Genomic DNA, 13,953 nt, shown 5'->3' with positions numbered 1-13,953 from the left:
CCCTTCCCCTTCCCTTCCCCTTCCCCTCCCTTCCCCTTCCCTTCCCCTCCCCTTCCCCTCCCTTCCCCTCCCCTCCCCTCCCCTTCTCTTCCCTTCCCTTCCCTTCCCTTTTTCCTTTCCCCTTTCCCCTTTCCTGTTTGAGTTCATACTTTCATTTCCTCGGGGTATAAACCTAGAAGTGAAATTGCTGGTTCATATGATAATACTATGTTTAACTTTTTGAGGAACCACCAAACTTTTCTATAGGGATGGACTATTTTAAATTCCCTTTAGTAATGCATAAGAGTTCTAATTTCTCCGTATCCTCATCAACACTTCTTATTTTCCATTTTTAAATAATAAGCCTTCCTAGTGGTTTGCAGTGTTATCTCATTGTGGTTTTGATTTGCATTTCTCTAATGACTAATAATGTTGAAAATCTTTTCATGTTTTTATTGGCCATTCATAAGTCTTCTTTGGAGAAATGTCTATTCAGTTTCTTTGCCATTTTAATTGGGTTATTTGTTTTTTAATTTTCGAGTTGCAGGAGTTATTTTATATTCAGGATACTAGCTTGGTCATGTGTTTTTATTTTCTTCGGGTATATATTTAGGGGTGGAATTTCTGGGCATTAATTGGATGTGCATTTAATTTTACAAGAAACTCCCAAATAATTATTCAAAGTGGCTATGTCAGTATGCAGTCCCACCAGGAATATATAAGACTTCAGTTGCTTTGCACACTTGTCAACAATTGATCTTGTCAGTCTTTTTATTTTAGCCCTTATGGTGGGTGTGGAATGATATCTGACTGTGGTATTTAAGTTGCATTGCTCTGATGACTAATCATATAGAGTACTTTTCATATTCTTGGTAGCCATTTTATTGTCTTCTTTCATGAATATCTGCTCAAGCCCTTTGTCCACTTTTAATTGGGTTGTTTGTTTTTCCATTATCTGTAGGAATTCCTTTTATATTTGAACTATGAGTCCCTTACCAGATAAATACTTTACAATTATCTCCCCTTTCCCCAGCCCGGTCTGTAACTTGCCTTTTCATTTTTTAAAATATATGTATTTTTCTGGACAGGATCTCACTCTGTCGCATAGGCTGGAGTGAAGTGGCACGATCACCCCTCACTTCAGCCTGGATCTCCCAGGCTTAAGCAATCTTCCTGCCTCAGTCTCCCAAGTAGCTGAGATTATAGGCACAGGCCACTACACATAGTTACATTTTATTTTTTGCAGAGAGGGGGTCTTACTGTGTTGCCCAGGCTGGTCTCAAACTCCTGGGCTCAAGTGATCCTCCCACCTCAGCCTCCCAAAGTGCTGAGATTATGGTTGTGGGCCACCAAACACAGTCTATTTATTATCTTATTCATGTCTTTAATGAAATGTTTATTTTTGAATTCAAATTTATTAATTTTTTATCTTATGGTTAGTGCTTTTTGCATTCTGTCTAAGAAATATCTGCCCATCCCAAGGTCACAAAGATTTTTCTCTGTGTTTTCTTCTAGGATCTTTATGTTTCTAGCCTTTATATTTACATCCTTGAGAAAGATCAAATTAGTTTCTGTGTATGAAGATAGGCAGAAGTAGAGGTTCTTTTTTCCCTCTCTCCATAAGGATATCCATTATTGCATCACCATTTGTTAAAATGACTTTTCCCCTTGATTTGTCTCGGCACCGTGGATTGAATTGGATTGGCTGTGTGTTTGTGGGTCCCCTTCTGGAAATTCTTTCCTATTCCATTCATCCACTTGTCTACCCTTAACACCAATACCACTTTATCTTGAGTAGCTCATGTTTTTAAGCAGTAAGGCCAAGTTTTGAAAGTACTCAACTAGCACCTACATGTTCCAGACTCTTTAGATATGTTACCTATGAACATCATATGAGGTAGATACTATTTCCTATCCTCGACTCCCCATCACATCATAGTTGCAGAATATAAGACAAGTTGAATAGGTCACATTCAAGCACTAGCCTGTGTTGTCACAAATCCCATAATTTTGCTGCCTCTCCAGAAATTAAGTACATATGCTTTTGCAGGGCATTTAAGTGCCACCTAAATGATCCCATCATATTGCCCCAGTTACTTTTTAATGGTTTCTTTTTTTTATTATTTACCTTCAACCAACTCACACCTCAGTCTTAGAGGTACTCAGTGTTTTAAACAAACCAGGTATCTTGCAGTTTTCTGAATATGTCCCGCCCTTCTCTGCACATGTGCCTTGGTGTCATGATTCTTTGCCCACCATCTATACTCCTTACATCCAGCTAACATGTGTATTTCCATCTCAAAAAGTCTTTCCATCAAGCTATTGCAGAGCCCCACAATCAGATGTGATGCCTCTGCTTTGCAATTCTTAAACGCCACTTTATAGCTCCGATAGCACTCACACTATTCTGCCTTATATATTTTTTTCTGTATTCTTGCCCAGTTTTGCCCACTAGGAAGAAAACTCCTTGAAGGAAGTGTATTCATTGTCTTTGTAGCTATTGAATACACATTTCAACAAATCCAAGTGAAAGAAATTTTTTGAGACAGCTGAATAATCTTGTGATCAAAGTTAAAGTTTTAAAAAGTGAACGGGTTAACCTAGCATGTGATCCAGGAGAATCCCAAAGTCCATTCTCTCAATTTAATCCCTATAAATATTTTTTCCCCAAATCAGATCTTTCCAGTTGGAAGACTCTCAGGACTGCAGCAGAGATTTTGTGGAGATCCGTGAAGGAAATGCCACGGGTCACTTGGTGGGACGATACTGTGGAAACTCCTTCCCTCTCAATTATTCTTCCATCGTTGGACATACCCTGTGGGTCAGATTTATCTCAGATGGTTCTGGCAGCGGCACGGGCTTCCAGGCCACATTTATGAAGAGTAAGTTGTATCTATTTTAGTGATAGCTTCCAGAATATGTCTTACAAACTAGAAATAATAATTTTCTCAGTAATATATTAAGCAAGAACAATCCTAAACTCTACACTATTTTCCTACATTGTCTTTGTGAGTTACCTTATAACATATTAGAAAAACTGAATTATATATGAATGGCTCAATAAGGGCAAGGGAGAGCACTCTCAATGGTTCTATTGTTCTTTTTAAGCCCTAATTTCTACCTAATATTAAATTAGTTTTTTTCATGATATTGCAGTAGAGTCTTGTAATATAGTTTAGGTTTGGTGTATTTATATCAAGTGTGTTTTATTTGATTTCATAAACTCTGCATTCTTCACATTTAAGACATTTAGTATTACTTTGAGATTGGCTTAAGTGCTCAAATATAAGAATAGGATATTCTTGTAATAGTATAAAATGTTAAATATTTTTATTCTCTAGCTCAACTTTTCCATTATTGGCTATTTCATATGTGATTTCAAACTATCAGTTTTTCTTGTAAATTTTTTTATATGTTCTATTCTTTTGAAAAACAAAGCAAAATAGATAAACCAAAATTAGAGAGTGGGGCTGCTCGCTCCACCTGCCCATGTCCCCAAGTCCCCTAGGAGCTAGGAACCCCTTTTCACATGGGAAGTTGTGGCCTCTTTTCACACCATGCAACGTTTTAAGGACCTTTTCTAAGGAAGTGATAGCCCAGAAACCAAAAAAGAAGCAGTATTTCTTTCAATAGTCAGAAAAGAAATCACAGTCAATTAAAAGTCCATCCTTTTCAACACCCTTTGCCTTTTGTTTTTTTTCATTTGATTAAAGAGCAATTCTAAGTGGGTCTGATTTACTACTCTGTCTTCCCTCCTAGTATTTGGCAATGATAATATTGTGGGAACTCATGGGAAAGTCGCCTCTCCTTTCTGGCCTGAAAACTACCCACACAACTCCAATTACCAATGGACAGTAAATGTGAATGTATCTCACGTTGTCCATGGTAGAATCTTGGAGATGGACATAGAAGAAACACAAAACTGCTATTATGACAAATTAAGGGTGAGTTTCCACATGCAATCAATGTTCATAAATATTGGTGAATTGCTATTGGTAAAAATAAATCCAAGGTAATGTCTATTCAAGCATTTGCAAATCATGTGGGATAGTCTGCTCTAAATCATGTTTAGAGCAGACTGCATCTAGATTACATGGACAAAGGCAATTTCAGTATTGTATTTATTATTTTCCATTTCATATCTAAGGAGTTTTTTAGGATTATTATAATTTTCTTGTTGAACTTTGTCTAAGCATGCATGTATGTGCTAAGTATTTATTCTGTCTTATTTCCTACTATCCTCTTTGTTTTTATGTTAGAGTATTAAAAATTTTAAGGATCATATAAAAATAAATATAAATATAAAAATCATGGTGATCGTTGCTATCCAGACATTGGCTACTGTATCAATTCCAGAAACACAATCGGATTCTTACAGGCTGTGACCCCACCTTATTCATCTTGGATTCTTGGTCATGAATAGAACCCAGTGCCTGATGGGTGCCCAATATGTATGGGAATGACTATTACATAATTTGTTTGGTAGAGGATTTTATAATTACTGTTAATATGAATTTGTCCTGAGCTATTTAAAAATTATCATAGAATATGCCTCAAAATAGGTAATTTGAGATTTTAAAACCAAAGGTAGGAGATTTACTAAGTGCTTTGAACATGGTGAGCCCTGCAAGTTTGGGTTATTTTGTTGTCATTAATTCTTCTTTCCTTCTGTGGAAATATGGAGTCCTTTAGGATACCTGTCCACTTTCTCTCATTAAAGCTTTTCTCTTCTTGTTATTTTCCCTTCTTTCTTCCTAATTCCTCCCTTTGAAGCCCCAAAGCACGTTTATTAAGTACTGTTGGTAGGCAACCATCCTGGTTCCTATTTTTTCATCCACAAATTTTTCTGTAAATCATCTTATGAGTGATTCCCACAGCGCATGTTTATTAATATAATTCTGCAACAAAGATGCAAATGTTTTCAAAACATTAAATTACTTTCAATAATATTTTATATTCTCTGGCAGGATCTGTTTTAAGCTAAAATAAAATGTTTACTCATTTGTCATTTTTTTGTTATGATAACATTGTAATAATGTAAGGCATATTTTTTATTTTATCTTTTTATGAAGAAAAATAGAGATGATTGACTAAATACAATGCTCTATTATCTGTTTTTATGTGCAGATCTATGATGGGCCTAGCATTCACACCCGCCTAATTGGAGCTTACTGTGGTACCCAGACTGAATCTTTCAGCTCCACTGGAAATTCTTTGACATTTCATTTTTACTCCGACTCTTCAATCTCGGGGAAGGGATTCCTTCTGGAGTGGTTTGCAGTGGATGCACCTGATGGTGTTTTGCCTACCATTGCTCCAGGTGTGTTTGGTAATAAATGAAGTTCTTTTTAGTACTGGTATGTGCAGGCTAATGTTTCAAAGGGTCCTATCATAACAGGGGCCAGATATAAAAATAAGAATAAGTACAGCCCCAAAGCCCTTCCACCATATGTTCAGGTGTTATTTTAAGTTCATAAACACTACCTTTTGTAAAAATTGTACATTTCTTTCTAAAAAATGCAGGTTTCCCATTATATTGTTTATATTATAATAATTAGGGGCTTGATATCCATAAGATCATCTACTTACAATTTCTAGAGACCACTTTAGAAATCCCTGAAAATTTGATTTGCAGATACTACACATGTACATTCACACACACACACACACACACACACACAATCAGTTAGTTAAGGATCAACTCATAAAAGTAACTATTTTTCCTCTGCATTTTATTTCAAATGTACCTTCAGAAATGCTTCAGTTTCTCCTTAGCTGGTTGTAAATTTCCATGTTTCAAAGTAAAATGGGCTGAATTTTAAACTTTTATTTTACTTTTTTACATTCCTAATCCCCTCAGTGAAAGTAATATTGAGCTAGCATTGTTTGGGGAGACTTTTTTCTTGAAAAATTTTTAAATGAGGCCAGGTGAGGTGGCTCGTGCCTGTAATCCCAGCACTTTTGGAGGCAGAGGTAGACAGATCACTTGTGGTCGGGAGTTCGAGACTAGCCTGGCCAACGTGGCAAAACCCCATCTCTACTAAAAATACAAAAATTAGCTGGGTATGGTGGAGCGCATCTGTAGCCTCAGCTACTCAGGAGGCTGAGAAATGAGAATTGCTTGAACCAAGAGGGAGAGATTGTAGTGAGCTGAGAACATGCCACTGCACTCCAGCCTGGGCGACAGAGTGAGACTCCGTTTCAAAAAGAAAAGAAAAGAAAAGCAATTTATTTAAATGAATTTGAGGGTTTCTTATGGATTTGAGGATTGACATAGAAGAAATTCATCAGATATTTCTTGGAGGATATTCTAAGTCCTTGAATACTTGATTGGAGCACAGAATCATGGTATCTCATTGAAGAATATTCGAACTCTGAACTTGTTCTATGACTTAAAAGATTAGCCTATTTGCTTCTAACTTCTTATATCGGCAGAAGTCACTAATGAAGATAATTTGTACTTATATTTATTTAATGTCCCTTAGTATTCCATTCTGAAATGTTGTTCTTACTTCTCTAATAAGATGCTTTCATGATATTGAATACAAATCTCTTCCTTAAAATATTGATCTGTTTATCTAAGAGCAAAGAACCATCAGCAAGATTGACAAATGCAATTTAAAGGCAACATTTAATTCTGGAGGGATATATCCAGAGCACTTAGAAATAAACTTGAGTTAAGCTTTCTATTATATTTACAACCCTCAAGGTAGAAAAGGAATTATTTACTTGTGTAAAATATTATACCAACAAATTTTCTTCTAATATTTTATTATGAAATTCCATAATTGTATGATGTAAGTGGACAGGTGAAGAAGAGAGCCATAAACTTTATTTTTCTTAGTCAAGAAGAAAAAGGAAAAAGGAAAGTAAGGGGTCAAGAGAATTTTAGAGTTTACTAATTATCTAGATGGCATAAGTGATTATCTTGTAATGATACCACACTGTGAAAGTGTCATTAAAACTAAAAAAACCTAAATATTTTGAAATATATCGACTTATTGAGCATTGTCCTATCAGTATTTTTCTTTTTTTTTTTTTTTTTTTGAGATGGAGTCTCGCTGTGTCGCCCAGGCTGGAGTGCAGTGGTGCAATCTCGGCTCTCTGCAAGCTCCACCTCCCGGGTTCATACCATTCTCCTGCCTCAGCCTCCCAAGTAGCTGGGACTACAAGCACCCGCCACCATGCCCGGCTAAATTTTTGTATTTTTTTGTAGAGATGGGGTTTCACCGTGTTAGGCAGGATGGTCTTGATCTCCTGACCTCATGATCTGCCCACCTCGGCCTCCCAAAGTGCTAGAATTACAGGCATGAGCCTCTGCATCCATCCTGTCCTATCAGCATTTCTTATACACACACATATATTTATTTTAAATCAACACATATTTATTGAGAATTTATTATGGATACAATGAGGAGACTAAGAAAGGAAAATGAGATACAATCTCTACTCTCCAGGAGCTTACAAGTAATGGGAACCAGGCATAGTGGCTCATGCCTATAATCCCAGCACTTTGGGAGGCTGAGGCAGGAGGGTTGTTTGAAGCCCAGGAGTTTGAGACCAGCCTGGGCAACAGAGGGAGACTCCATCTCTACAAAAGATTTAAAAAATTAGGTAGGCATGGCGGTGCATGCCTGTAGTCCCAGCTACTCGGGAGGCAGAGGCAGGGGAATCGCTTGAGCCTAGGAGTTCAATGCTGCCAGTGAGCAGTGATCGTGACACTGCACTCCAGTGAGACCCTGTCCTAAAAATAAATAAATAAATAAATAAATAAATGGTAAAAATAAATAATAAAAAAGATTGGGAAAGAAAAAGCACTCGTATGTCAGTTAAATAATGGTATCGTAATTAAATGGGTAAACGACAAAGCAATTGGTACCAGTAGCAAATAAGCAAGGGAAGAAAAATGAGCTTCCTGTGGACTAGGGTCAACTGAAGGAAATTCAATGTGTCAAGTAGGAAAAGCAGTCAGTGTGTCAGTCAGGAAAAGCTCAGCCATATGGCAGTAACAAATAATTTCAAACTCTTAGGGGCTGAAAACAACAGGTCTCCTTCTACATGTTCCTCTTGTGTTAACTGGGTGCCTCTCATCATCCATCACTTCCTAACTCAGGCTGTTGGAGCTGCCATTGTCTGTGATATTGCCTGAGACCATGGCAGGAGGCAAAAGAGCCCTTGGATGTCTCGGTTTAAAAGTGCTCAGTGTAAAGTAACACATGCCTTTTGCTCATAGTTCATTGGCCAAAACTGGTCAAATGGCCTCTCTCAGCCACTCGAAGAATGCAGTTCTACCTTGTGTTTGGAAGTGGAGACAAAGGAAATATTTGGCAAACAGCACTAATGACCCACAGTCATTATAACCATATTTTATAAATTCAAGATAAGAAATATTTCACGTAGAGGAAAACCTTAAAATTTGAAGATACTGGATAACATTCAGCATTCAGATTTTCCATGTGAAATTGCTTAAAAAAATCTGTAGCCTACATAGTAATAGGATAAAGAAATTAGGACCTAGTTCTATAACATTTTATATTCACTTCCTGTTGGCCCTGAGAACATTCAAACATATTATGGCATAAAAGTCATACACTTCTGAAATGGTGAAGAATGGATCTCTGAAATCTATTCCTCCATAAAAGTGATGGCAAAAATAATTGTTAAAATCAACTTTTTGAGAACTCTGGAAATAGACCAAAGCCTTACAACAATCTGAGGCATATTTATTCAAGAAAAATCACTGAATCTCAGTAAGAGTCATTTTTGTGGCATTCTCTTCCTATTCCCATCTCTCTCTCTCTCTCCTCCTAGCTTTGTAGTAGCCTCATGAGCACAGTAGCTGTGAAAATGAGCAGCTTTAACAGCCGTGGGTGGTGGGGCCGCAGATGTCCAGAAAACAGCCCATCTCCTCAGCATTGCCATTATTCCAGTTTAACGACTTCCTGGAAAACTGCAGTCTCAGGTCTTGTCTTCACAGGACCTGGGCAAGAGCTCACTCTTGTGTAAACAGCCCTGTCCCTGGGGTCTTTGCCGAAAACAATCAGCAACAGCTGTTTCACATCACAACCGTGTGAGGCAGTGACACCAGTTACAGCTAATGAGAAACTGACTAGTAAACTTGAAAGGAAAAAATGGGGAAGGGGATGTCCACTGGGGCTTTGAAAAGCTCCGACATGTTTCTGGAAATCTAGAAGGCCACACACATAAGCCCAGCTGTACGCATGCCCAGAAATAGACCCTGAGAGGGCCCTAATCTGTCACCTCAAAATTGCCTAGATATAAATTACATAAGTAACTACGCAAAAATGATAAAGAAACATGAGAAACACAGGAATGAATACAGTTCCACCAAAGTAATACAGGGGATCGTCTACGTGTCTTTATTGATGCCTAAATAGTCAGCACTCAATATTAAATGGGTTATATAGCAAAATTGTGGTGAAAATGGAGAACACAATGCATTTTTTTACATCAAAGATCAATTACGGAAATTGCAGCTCTCAATCAGTGGGTTACGTACGAGATTCATTGATTTCTCTGAGAAATTGTTTCAATTGGTTGCTTGTTTTCAGTAGAGGGCTGTCACTTTCAAGTGAAAAAGTGCTAGCTAGCGTCTTTTCCATTAGGGCTTTGTCAAAGATGTTGCTTTCTATTCTACAGGTGCTTGTGGTGGCTTCCTGAGGACGGGAGATGCACCCATGTTTCTCTTCTCCCCGGGCTGGCCTGACAGTTACAGTAATAGAGTGGACTGTACGTGGCTCATCCAGGCTCCGGACTCTACCGTGGAACTCAACATCCTTTCCCTGGACATTGAATCTCACCGAACGTGTGCCTATGATAGCCTTGTGATACGAGATGGTGAGAACATTATAAAGAATGCTGAGTTTCAACCCTGACACATATTTAGTTCTAGTCCATTATCATCAGACTTGCATACTGCCTCCATCTGTTTGGTTTGGAATTACACAGATATTATGGTCAAGGAAGGCATCAGTACCAGAATTGGCTACAACTTCTGAAGGACATAGGAAAGTATTAAATTACCTGTCACAGAATGTCAGGAATAGCACATTTCTATAAGGAAAAAAGGCTTTTTTAGAGGCTTAAGAAGGAAAGAATAGTCTGAATGTCAACATTGTTCACCTGTCTTATTGAGATACCTCTGAGATAAATATTGATATTTTATATTTCTGGCTGAAAAAAATAATTATAATTGTAATGTGACTGGACACAGTGGTTCACACCATAATCCCAGCACTTTGGGAGGTCGAGGCAGAAGGATCACTTGAGTCCAGGAGCTCAAGACCAGCCTGGGCAGCAGAATGAGACCCTGTCTCTAAAATAAGAAGAATGTAAAATAGTAATGTATTCATTTCTCTTTGTCCCCTGAATCTGGGTAGAATAGGTAGAATTAAGGAGTGATATTGTTGTATTCTTTCCTCTGTACACAGGCATGGTGTTGCTATGTGACATAAAGTTAGAGACATAAATATTGCTGATGTATGCCTTATACAAAATTGGGCTTCACAGTTTGCATGGACTGGAATGAAGGAGGACAGCAGAAAGGCCACATCCTCCACATCAGTATTTCTCAGTGTGGCCCCCAGATCCACAGCATCATTTGTTAGATGTGCACATTCTCAGCAAAAAGAAACATGTTTGCCTTTGGCCCACAGGTTGCTAGTGTGCAAAATCTTTTCTCCCTTATCCCTGATCCCTAGAGCCCTGCTGAGTGAGAAAAACTGAATGGTGGAGGTGCTTTATGTCCCTTCTGTAGAGGCAGGACACTAAGTAGAGACTCAAGTCAATCATACACACATGATGAGATGTCAAAGTGTGACTCTCCCCCATTTTCCCATCAGCAATTGGCTATCAGCATGTTGCACAGAGGAGCATCAAAGCACCAGAATGCTCTCTTCCCATCTAAGCCTTCCTGTGCATATTGAAATTTAAAACTTTTCATGTAATGGAAAGGATGTGTCCTTGCACACATATTCTAGTGTTCAGAACCTACTAGAAGCTTTAAAAAGTGTCTTCAAAGGAAATCTTCAGTAGGTAACTGCATCAATGAAGTAAATTATGCTTATTCTTTTAAAATCACATTCCATGGAGTTGTTTTTGTTTCATCACTAACTTCTCTTGGAAGCAGGGAGACTGGGGAGCAGTCCTTTTTTCCTGTGTGGCCTTGCACAGGTCACTAAGTGGCTCCAAACCCGTTCTATCTGTGAGATAGACAAATACCTCCCTCACAGGCTTTTTCTGAGGATTAAGGAAAGTAATAAATACATTTTTTTAAGCAAAAGTACAAGCATTTTGTAGATGACGAATTTGGAATAGTTTAGATTTCAGTTTACTTAGATGGAAATTTCTAAGAGAGGTTTAATCAGTGTCCTTGCTCAGGCACACGGCGGCTTGAAAGAGCTAAAGAAACTAAGGTGCGTTCCAAAACGACATAAATATTTTAAATTGGTTATGCGGACTTTCCGTATGGATTCCTTTTTATGCACTGGCAATGTGGGTAGATGCTCAATAAGGTTCCTTCCTTCCTCATTTGTTTAATTATTTATTCAAGAAATAGTTATTGAGTGCCTAGTCTGTGTCAGTTGGTGGGTATTGTAGTCATTTACACATTGTTAGCATATTTTTATGACTAAATTTTAAATTCCACTTCAATTATTTGTTCTTTGCCCAGCTAGCCTTTTGCTTCTGAGTAGCAGAAGCATGTAACATTCTGAAGCAAATATCTAAAGCCAACTGGCCACAGACAAAGATACTTATAGGCTATTCCTGCTCATGCAATTGGCCCGTCATCACAGGCCTTTTGCTGTATGGAGGCTGTGAACCTTCCTGGGCTACCCCAGAGAGGGTCATGCAGCATTCTTGGGAGAAATGAGTCACTGTCCCACCTCCTTGTTCATTTTATAGAGTTGCTGTGGTTCAAAATGAATCAGTTTCTTCCAGACCACGCACCTACCCATTCTGTATACCGAAGATTTCTCCAAACTGAGATTCCATGAAACTACATTGGTCCTAGAAAAACTTTTAAATAGAAAAGAAATTGTATAAAAAATCAGTAATCCTTTAATCTAGTTCCAGATCTTAAGCGTACGTTCTTCATGAACTTAGATAAATCATTTAATAGCATGGTTTTGGGGCATCTGAGGTTAATCTACAAAGGTTAACATCACTGTTAACTTCTATCTCTATGCCCTTGCATGCAGCAAAGAGACTTGTATCTCCTGTAAGATTCAGTTCCTCATATACAAAATGAGGATAAAAATAAATGCCTACCTAATAGTGTCACTGTGAAGATAAAATCAGATAGTACATGTGAAGCACTTAAAGGGGTATATAGTCATTGCTCAATAAATGTCAGTCTTGAATAATCTTGGGGCCTCAGTGTCTATATCTGTAAAATGAAGAGGTTGGACTAGAGAAAGAATTCCCAAGTTGCCTTCTAGTGCTAGCTTTTACTCTTCTTTGACTTCCCCTCCTCTTTAAAGATTAGGCTCAATCTTTCTGCAATCCATATGTTGAGGTTTTGGAAGGCTCCAGAAATACCCCAGTACTCAGTATGAAGACTGAAGGGGTGGGTGGGCAAGTAACAAACCATCTGTGATTTTTGGGTCATCTTCCCGCTAATGAGTGGGCTAATCAACAAGCACTTATTTTGAGACAAGTGTTGTTTCACCAGATGATCTGGAGTGAATTTTAGAAAAGAAATAAAAATCAGTAGACTCAACTCAGTTTCATCCAGTGATAAAATATACACGTGAATGAGTGACATATAATAAACTTCAAAATTTTGTAGTACAGGTAATCAGAGAATAAGTCAACAAAAAATAATATTGGGCGAAATGTGTAGCAAAATAGCATAATGAAGTGCACTTACTATAAATGCAAAGGAAGTATAAGAGATACATTTTTGAATTATAAAGAACACAAAAGTTTCCAGAGATCAGAAACCCTCCAAAGAATGCCATTTCAAGCATTTTGTATTTATAAGTCTGCCATTACATTTGTAATTACAAGAATAGAAAATAACTTATTTTCTAAAGTAGTTAATAATGAATGAGTTTCAAGTTGTAGTCAGTGCCACAAAGAATCCATGTGGCTGGTTGTATAAAAGGGTATATTTACTCATGTCTCATATTCTATTTTTGTTTTTTATAAACTTGAAATTTATTAATTCTCTGCCTTAGGACAAAAGAAAAAAAAACAACATTTTTCCCAGCCACGGCATCCAAGTCTGCTATAATCCCCTTTGCTCCATTTTGGTTTCAGCCGGCACAAGGGCTTTGATCAAAGCTTGTATCCAAGATAATCAAGATGAAAGGAGACTTGAGGTGCCCCTGCTGTCCTTTGTTTCTCTGTGGGGGTGGGGCACAGTTGCTGGAACTCTTCTCTCACCCTCCACACAAGTGTGTGGTTGTTTTTATACCAAAACAAACAAAAGCAATGAACAAACACAAATGAAAAGTTTTGTTTTAAAAAAACCCACTGGCACTGAAGAAAGGGCATATAAAATTGCATACCTTTTGGTGAATGACATGTAACATTAGTGTAGGATCTGAGGTCAAAGAGCCAACTTATTTTTTTTCTTTTACCTACTTGACCTTCAGCAATCAGAGTAACTGAGGTCAGAGTCTCTAATCGACACACATATCATCACTGGGCCTCCATCGCTTCCCAATCCCAGGTACTCTGATTCTGAGTTTTAGTGACAGGGAGAACTGGCAGCCAGTTTTTAGAAAGACAGTGGAAACTGTCAAAGATGTCTTTATCAAAAAGGGTAAAGAACCCAGCATTTTGGGAGGCTGAGGAGGGCGGATCACTTGAGATGAGTTCAAGACCAGCCTGGCCAACATGGTAAACCCCCCGCCTCTACTAAAAATACAATAATTAGCCAGAAGTAGTGGTGCACCCCTATAAAACCAGCTACTCAGGAGGCTGAGGCAGGAGAATCGCTTGAAC

At 38.0% G+C, this 13,953-nt stretch overlaps 1 protein-coding gene across 1 annotated transcript in view; it reads left to right on the top strand.

Annotated features, from left to right (window-relative positions):
* CUBN (cubilin) overlaps window positions 1–13,953 on the top strand; it is a 308,721-nt gene that overhangs the window by 190,513 nt on the left and 104,255 nt on the right. Inside the window, exons 37-40 of the mRNA XM_032164125.2 lie at window positions 2,656–2,861; window positions 3,739–3,923; window positions 5,107–5,299; window positions 9,640–9,837. Of these exons, the coding sequence (XP_032020016.1) occupies window positions 2,656–2,861; window positions 3,739–3,923; window positions 5,107–5,299; window positions 9,640–9,837 (782 nt within the window). The remainder of the gene's footprint in view (window positions 1–2,655; window positions 2,862–3,738; window positions 3,924–5,106; window positions 5,300–9,639; window positions 9,838–13,953) is intronic.

Source organism: Hylobates moloch, unplaced genomic scaffold (genome assembly GCF_009828535.3).
Source record: "Hylobates moloch isolate HMO894 unplaced genomic scaffold, HMol_V3 SCAFFOLD_2, whole genome shotgun sequence".
NCBI classification, from domain to species: domain Eukaryota; kingdom Metazoa; phylum Chordata; class Mammalia; order Primates; family Hylobatidae; genus Hylobates; species Hylobates moloch.
The sequence above is the reverse complement of the archived record's forward strand: the minus strand, read 5'-3'. Positions and strand labels throughout refer to the sequence as shown.